The 8,891-nt window shown below is 41.4% G+C and overlaps 1 protein-coding gene across 2 annotated transcripts; it reads left to right on the top strand.

The window, feature by feature from the left end:
* Positions 1 to 580: 580 nt before the first annotated feature.
* Positions 581 to 6,839, top strand: tvp23b (trans-golgi network vesicle protein 23 homolog B (S. cerevisiae)). Of its 2 annotated transcripts, none has more exons than XR_010801928.1 (7): positions 581 to 636; positions 2,290 to 2,366; positions 2,523 to 2,667; positions 3,086 to 3,175; positions 3,280 to 3,417; positions 4,125 to 4,309; positions 4,516 to 4,645. XR_010801928.1 is itself a non-coding variant. In XM_066665417.1 (7 exons), exons 1-7 carry the CDS (start codon positions 625 to 627, stop codon positions 5,180 to 5,182), a joined length of 618 nt encoding a protein of 205 aa, XP_066521514.1. In that variant the 5' UTR covers positions 581 to 624; the 3' UTR covers positions 5,183 to 6,839. The 2 variants fall into 2 exon arrangements, 1 of the variants encoding a protein (XP_066521514.1); XM_066665417.1 differs by lacking the exon at positions 4,125 to 4,309 and adding an exon at positions 5,156 to 6,839 and having other exon boundaries at positions 4,516 to 4,644.
* Positions 6,840 to 8,891: the final 2,052 nt, after the last annotated feature.

Here is an 8,891-nt window from a genome sequence, read left to right as displayed (position 1 = left end):
GTCATTTTTAGAAGGAAGGCTCTGGTCTGTACCTCACTCACCTGGATCAGACACAGCAGTACTGTGCCTACTGACTGTCCTCTGTTAAACACACCTTTGTTGGTCCACATTATGTAAAATCAGACTCGTGTGTTGCTTCAGAGTTTGTGTTACTCCTTCTATAGTCCTACATCAGTTGTCACTCTTTTGGCTGGATATATTTGGTTGGTGAGGTATTCTCAGTCCAGCAGTGACACGGAGAAGTTTAAAAGCTCCAGCAGCACTGCTGTGTCTGATCCACTCGCACCAGCACAACACACACTAACTGTAACTGTAAACATATCAGTGTCACTGAGGCACTGAGGATTCCTGGAGAATTAATTGACAGTGAGTGAGGTGAAACTGAAACACACACACACACACACACACACACACACACATTAGCATGTGAGAAGCAGTGTGTTATATTATTATAATATATAATTATATAATTAATTGTGAAGGCCTTTGAGGAATTTTGTATTTGTGAAATAATTTTGTCATTATTTGACATTAATTTAATTTGTTTTAAGTGGACTTTTATTTTGAAAGGCCTAGTCCGGTGCGGTTGGTCTATAACGATGTGTTTGTAGCTGAGGGACCGCCATGCTCAGACTGGTGAGTTTTAAAGCCTGTTTTTATATATATTTAGGCTCTAAATGTTACTGAAACGTATCTTTATAGATTATTGACCACAGTTGTGTTAATATTCTACTAATTAAACTAACCTTTACCTCATATCCTCTAGAGTTTAGCCTGTGTTTATTCGAAGGGTTGCTGTGGACATAGTTCTGTGTATTTACAGAGAATATGAATATTTATAGGAATAATCGTTTATAAAGTACTTTTCCGTCAGTTAAATGACTCTCAAACATTATGACAGATCTAATCCACAAGAGAGTTATTAATAATCCTAGAAAACTGAACGCTCTCCCCCTCACAGCTCTTTAATTCTGATTTAAATGAGTAATATCTTTGTTACCAAGAAAAGTCAGGGTCACTTCATTTGATCAAGTAGGTCACACATTTAAGGAAGGGGAGTGCACATATATTCTACACATATACACAGTCTGTTTTCAGTAAATTGTTACCCAGAACATTTTTAAAAAATGTTTAAAAGGTTTCATGTAACAGTTGGAATTTTAAAAGATAGATAGAGCTGGTGACATTGCCATAATTCTTAATTTTGAAATGAATAAGACTAATCAGAAGTCTGTGCTGTGACATCACAACCATGACTTATTCATTCACTTGCTCATTCATTATCTGTAACTCTTATCCAGTTCAGGGTCGCGGTGGGTCCAGAACCTACCTGGAATCATTGGGCGCAATGCCAGAACACACCCTGGAGGGGGCGCCAGTCCGTCACAGGGCAACACACACTCACACATTCACTCCCACACTCACACCTACAGACACTTTTGAGTCGCCAGTCCACTTACCAACGTGTGTTTTTGGACTGTGGGAAGAAACCGGAGCACCCGGAGGTAACCCACGCAGACACAGAGAGAACACGCCACTCTCCTCACAGACAGTCACCCGGAGGAAACCCACACAGACACAGAGAGAACACACCACACTCCTCACAGACAGTCACCCGGAGGAAACCCACACAGACACAGGGAGAACACACCACACTCCTCACAGACATTCACTCGGGGGAAACCCACGCAGACACAGAGAGAACACACCACACTCCTCACAGACAGTCACCCGGAGGTAACCCACGCAGACACAGAGAGAACACACCACACTCCTCACAGACAGTCACCCGGAGGAAACCCACACAGACACAGAGAGAACACACCACGCTCCTCACAGACAGTCACCCGGAGGAAACCCACACAGACACAGTAAGAACACACCACACTCCTCACAGACAGTCACCCGGAGGAAACCCATGCAGACACAGGGAGAACACACCACACTCCTCACAGACAGTCACCCGGAGGAAACCCATGCAGACACAGGGAGAACACACCACACTCCTCACAGACAGTCACCCGGAGGAAACCCACGCAGACACAAAGAGAACACACCACACTCCTCACAGACATTCACCTGGAGGAAACCCACGCAGACACAGAGAGAACACACCACACACACAAAGCGTTTTAAGAGCCATCTGCCTCAGTAAATATGAAATACCGGTCAGATTTCTCATCTCCAGAGACTTTATTAAGTGGTGATCTGTGTGTGCCAGCATTAATGTGACGTCTTACAACAACTTTAACAGCAGCAGAGATTTGTCTAACTGTCTCGTATCTGCAGGATTCAAACGACGATGAGGTTTCATTATTTGATGCAGAAGAGGATTCTGCTAGAAATTCTCGAAAATCTAAAATCAAGTGAGTAAATTATCACCTGACTAGCATTTCGTTCGTTTGTGACATCAGTGTTGAATCATACTCAGAGTTTGTCAGAGTTGCCTTATAAGGTGTGTGTATTGTCATTGTGTGTCTGTGTGTGTTTATTTGTTTGGTTTAATTCGCATGGATCTGTAGGCATCCCGTGGCCTCGTTCTTCCACTTGTTTTTCCGGGTGAGTGCGATCCTGGTCTATCTGCTCTGTGAGTTGCTCAGCAGCAGCTTCATCGCCTGCATGGTCTCCATCATCCTGCTCCTGTCATGCGACTTTTGGACGGTCAAGGTAAGGGGCTACGTAAACGTTTATCACGTTTGGTGGACACATGCAGACTGACAGTGACTTTAAAATGAAACAATACCTGGAGTAATACATCTCCAGGGTCTTAATGAAATATTTGGTCAAAATCCCACAAGGATCAAACACCACAGCACAACTCTTACCCTGTTCATAATGACTGCTTTCTGCACTTGTTCCTTTAAATGATACTGATCTTCTTTTCATCACAATCTGAGGAGCACAGTGGTGAGAAATGGGGCTCTTGTTTTTGCCCCATCTTTAAGTTATGAAATGTCTGTTGAATATTAGAGATTTTGTGAACTACTGACTGTAATTGATGTTGCCCCCTCAGTGACCTAGGTTTTGTAACTATAATAAAAGTTTACTCTACTTAATTGTTGCTCTGATTGTTTTGTTTTATCAGAATATCACGGGCCGTCTGCTTGTGGGTCTGCGATGGTGGAACCAGGTGGATGAGGATGGAAATAGTCATTGGGTGTTTGAGTCTAGAAAGGTTAGTCTTAAAATTAAAGAAGTACAATGCTGCCCTTTATACGTCAGATTGAGAACTGTCTGTGAGAGAACTTTGCTGTGTGTGTGTGTGTGTGGTGTTTTTAGGGACATGCTCAGCAGTTCCCGGCATCTCTCCCGTCTGATTCTGAGGCGAGGATCTTCTGGCTGGGGCTGATCATTTGCCCTATTCTCTGGGTCATCTTCACTTTTACAGCCCTCTTCTCCTTCAAAATCAAATGGCTGGTGAGAACACAACGAACCCTCGTTAAAACAGCCACATCGTCAGTCTACAATCATTGTGGACCTACCTTTCACTTGTTAGTTCATGGTTTATTGATTCTGTACCTAAAACATCTCTTGGGTTGTGAAAGGCTCTTTACAAATTAAAAATATGATGAAGATGATTTACGATGCTTTAAAATCCTGTGCACGTTTTAGACCAGAATCCTCGAATCAGAGGTTGTAATGTATTGATCACATCACTGTGCACCAGCAGGCGATCGACGGGTGCTTTCTGGAATCATGAAGCATTCAGTACACGCCTGGGATGAGTTTCAGTGGGGTTTAGGATACAGAACTAATCATCCGATACCAGTACCTGACCCGACTAATGCTGTAGGGACTGTGCACCATCAAACCTTTACAGAAATGTTCCTAGGGGGCTAGAAGCTGCTGGTGCAGTAAAGTGGCTTATGAAAGAGACATAAAAAGGTGTTCACAGACTTTTCACAGCACACACCTTTCACGCTGTTCAAAATACAACCCACGGAAAAGTAATTATTTTTCAGCATTGTTCCATTGCTCCGTTTTAAGAATACACACAGGGCGGCACGGTGGTGCAGCAGGTAGGTGTCGCAGTCAGCCTGGAGGTTGTGGGTTCGATTCCCGCTCCCGATGACTGTCTGTGAGGAGTGTGGTGTGTTCTCTGTGTCTGTGTGGGTTTCCTCCAGGTGACTGTCTGTGAGGAGTGTGGTGGGTTTCCTCCGGGTGACTGTCTGTGAGGAGTGTGGTGTGTTCTCCCTGTGTCTGCGTGGGTTTCCTCCGGGTGGCTGTCTGTGAGGAGTGTGGTGTGTTCTCCCTGTGTCTGCGTGGGTTTCCTCCGGGTGCTCCGGTTTCAACTCAAAAGTGTCCGTAGGTGTGTGTGTGTGAGTGAATGTGTGTGTGTGTGTGTGAGTGTGTTGCCTTGTGAAGGACTGGCGCCTGCCTTGCGCCCAATGATTCCAGGTAGGCTCTGGACCCACCGCGAATACACGCATCTTTAACATTTGTACTGCTGCCATAAATAACTAGCTTCTAGAATTGGGGGAGAGTGGGTTGTAATGGACTTGTGTGTTTTTGCAGGCGGTGGTGATTATGGGCGTGGTTCTGCAGGGAGCGAATCTTTATGGATACGTTCGCTGTAAAGTGGGCACCAGAACGAACCTGAAGAACATGGCCACCAGCTACTTCGGGAAGCAGTTATTCAAACAGGTGTGTTCCTGCTGGGTCCAGGATTCCAGTTCTACGTGTTTTGTTGTCTGGCTCAACATGGGGAATGTGCTAGTGGTGTATTACACACTAATTCTGTAAGGAATCCACTAGGTGCTAACCTTAGTGATGTGGGTTTGGTAGATTAGCGCACACAGTCTTTATGTACTGCTGTGTTGTAAAATGTTTATATAGGAAACATCATTTATAGACACTTTACTGAACCATCTCATGTTTCTCGTTCTCTTACCCGCCCACGTGGCAATGTTCTGCAGTCAGGTTCCGTATTTATACACACTTTTCCAGGCTTAATTTCTCCCTTTCCTTACTGCATTGCATTGTGGGGACTTTAGTGTGCGTCAGCACCAAACTCAAAAACTGACTAGTCAGGAGACGCAGGTGTGAGGCACCCGTATCTTTGCCGTACTGTTATTAAATACAGCTGTACATGGTGCTTTATTGAGGTATATTTGTGTTGCTGTCACTAATATCCCTTCTCCTGTTTGTTTTGAAGGCTATGAGTAAACAGGAGTCGTCGTGAAGAGGAGCTGTCTCAGCTTTTCCAGCATTTTTGCAATATTCCTAACACAGGTGTCTGGGTTGAAGGACATTTCTGAATTTAAAAGAAGCATGTGACGGAGTCCCCTTCACTGGGCAGATGCTGCAGCTACAGTGTTTCAAATAGATGCTCTACACTTGTTTTTTAAGCAAATTTGTGAGTTGTTATTAACTTAAAACCATAGCTAGTTACTGTGAGGTTACGTTAAGGTTTGTTTTTACTGCTAGTGAACGTTTCTCTTCTGGTTCACGACGAAGGATCGTTTGCTGATATCTCTGTGGAAAAAATCATTGAGGGTTTATCACACGGGGGGAAAGCAAGGCACGAACGTAGCACAAGGGTTTGATGGAGTTGAGTAGAACGTGTCTTTGGCCTGTGTTTCTAGAACATCAGAGAATCTGAATTTTCACAGCAAGCAGGTTTTGTATCATAAAATTAACTTTTAATAATAAGTATTTATCCAGGGTTTAAACAGGATTTACACAGGCACACATCATCCATAACATTAAACCCACCACGTTACTTCTACATTCACTGTCCGTTCTCTCAGCTCCACTGACCGCACAGGAGCACGCTGTAGTTCACACACCGTCCACTCACCTACTTTGTTGAATGGGCAGTCTGATCCAGTCATACCAGCGCCACACACACACACTAACACACCATCACCCTTAATGTCACTGCAGAGCGACCCAAAGCCAACCTGATCTGTGAGGGCCCTGATCAGTGAAGTACAGGGTGAAAGGTGTCAGAATCATATGCGGTGCAACAGATGGAGCACAGTCTGTAATTGCCAGACTATAGAGTGCTCCAGTGTGGTCAGTGAAACTGCTTTAAAATGCTAATGGCCCAGTTGGTGTGTGTAATATAACCGACAGTGAGAACCAGAAAGATTAAAGCCTCCACGTGGCTGTGTTGGGTTTAGACCGTGTTACAACCGTCTCTCCCAAAGTCAACATTGAGACGTCCATGTCCCCAGGCTTCACTTAAAAACTACTACTTTTTTAAAGACGTTTTCTGCACTGAATTATCAGAAACAAGCTAATATCCAGTATTCTACATTGTTTCAAACTTCATTTGTCAGTATTAACAGTATTTATTATAATAAATTATTATATTTATAAATTCATCTTAGTTTGGTGCAGATATTGGATGCATTTCGGTTGAAAATCTCGCCTGGTTCAGACCGCAGAGTTGTAACATTCAAACTCTCTCTCCTTTTGTCTGAACTCTAGGTTGTAGACACACTCCACTCTCTCCTACACCTGCCACTGAAGAACAGGGTGATAAAGGGTTAACTATTTACCAGTGCAGATATTTATAAACATAGAGAGAAGCATGATTTATTATAGACCTATAATAACATTCATATTTCTTTTAAATATATTTTACATTGTAGATCGTTCCTGATTGGACTGGACTTGCACGCCTTGATACATTTCACTGATATTGGGTTTTAACTTCGGCAGATGTGTAAAACGTGTACATAGTTGTGTGTATGAAAGTGTAACTGAGCTTTTGTGAAGAGCTGAATACATAATTTCTCAAAACCTTGAAATGATCTTTGGTTCTGTCGTGGTGTTTGAAATAAATAATGTTTTGGAAAACCTAGAATATTTAAAGTCAGCTTGAAATCAAAATGGCTCCTTTTGTGTGATCTCATTTTCTCAATTCAAAATTAATTAGAACTCTCATAATGTGATCCATTCTTTCCACATCTTGTTTTTTATTACTAGGTACATTATGCACAGGGGGAGAAGAAATGACTGCCTGAACAACATATTTCTTTCTTCTTCAATGAAAATGGCTGATAGAATAAACATTTATTTTTTACAAAAATTAACACCATTCATTTTAAACTGCTGGAGTAGCGTGTGACCTATTAGCAAGTTTTTTGTGGGTTTTTATTTGGGTTATTTCACTGTTTCTGGTAAAACGAACTATACAAACTATAAACGTAGATGTAGAGGATATACTGGTATATAAGTTTAATAGGTCATGTTTACATTATTATCTATGCACTATTCACCCGAATAACCTTTTCTTCATCTCAATCTAACACTTCTTTATTAGTTCACACATTAATCACACGAAAACGATGTCTCCGACAGACTTAAGATATTTAAAAAGTGATATGTCTGATATGGTTTTTATACACAAAGAATGAATATACATTTTCGTGTGTGTGTCCGGATGGTTTTATTTTATGTCTTATCTACGTTATACGCAAGTGTACTGTTCCATGGCTGTGTTCAGGAAGGACTTTTATCTTGAAATGTAGATTTCGTAACTGATTTAAATAATTAAATGAGGACGCGTTACAAACCACACACTAGTGAACTTAAAAAGGCCACTACACCTAAACAAAGAGTATTCACACAGCGAGAGCCGCTACTTGAAAACACAATGTTTGTAAATGTTAAGTAGACATCAAGTGTGAATAAAATGAGGTTTATTCACACTAACGGGAAACTGCAGAGTTCACTGAACTTTATGGGAACGTTAGCTACAGAAAACAAGTGGCCAGTTGTTGTTGTTTTTTCTTTACCAGTCACCAGCTTTTACTGTGTATTTAGCAGTGTCTTTAGCACCAAAAATTAGTTTAGTAATGGTTGGGATGTGATGTCTGAACATGACGATAGAACTCATCTGCTAAATGTAAAGGATTTAAAGTGTGTTGTGTTTATTTTGAGACCCCCCCCCCCCCAGCCTTCAGCCTGACTTTATTACACTCTGAGACAGGGGCTGAGTGACACAACTGGCAGAGAAAGCTATATTCGCCAACAGATTAAATAAATTATACAAATAACTTCAGTAATTTGTAAAGCCAAATAATATTTTCAAAATAAACCTAAAACACTTCAGTATCTTCATGCTGTTGACGTCACTAAAACACACGAAGCACGGACAAGGCTATTGTCTCTTTAAGGGGATTAGTTTCCTTCTAGTCACTTTTCTAACGGTGGGTTTTGCTGTAATAATAATACTCTCTGTTTCGCTAACGCAGTACAGTGTAGTGATGTGTCGGTCGCGAACGAATCGGTTCAAAGAGCCGGCTCTTGTAAGTGAACGATGAGAGCCGGTTCCCGTCTAAGACCGAGACATTTTTTTCTAAGGCTTGTCATTCAACCAATCAGAGAACAACAAGCAAGCTCCAACCCTCCAACCCTCCGAGCTGAGACACTTGGTTTTCCTGAATGCCAATCTGCCTTCCAAAAAAATAGTTGAAGAAAATGTTAAATCAGTTAAATGTTTGTTGACAGTTGTGGTTGTTTTAATCACTACCGTTGAATGCTGCTGTTTTGCACTTTGCAGAGTATTTGTTTATTTTATTTCCCAGAAATGGATGATTATTTTAATTTAATAAGCTGTTTTGTAAAACCTACCTTTTGGGTTCCATTGGCTGTATTTCAGAGTTTACAAGTGATTTTTTATTAAGGTGTTTAAATAAAAATCCAGTTATTTATACAATTGAATGTGTGAGTGCAATCAGTGAGTTATTACAAGACAACCATAAAAACAATTGGCCATTACAACACTATTATTATTTTTAATATTGAACAATAATATTTTGTCCATATAGTCATGTAAAATGTAGGTAATATTGTTCTGTACCAATGGAAATAAGTGGTAAAACAAAGAGCCATTTAGGAGCCGAAAGAGCCGAAATTCCCATCACTAGTACAATGTG

Source organism: Hoplias malabaricus, chromosome 3, assembly GCF_029633855.1.
Source record: "Hoplias malabaricus isolate fHopMal1 chromosome 3, fHopMal1.hap1, whole genome shotgun sequence".
Classification (NCBI taxonomy): domain Eukaryota; kingdom Metazoa; phylum Chordata; class Actinopteri; order Characiformes; family Erythrinidae; genus Hoplias; species Hoplias malabaricus.
Note: the sequence above shows the minus strand (reverse complement) of the source record. Positions and strands in the feature narration are given on the sequence as shown.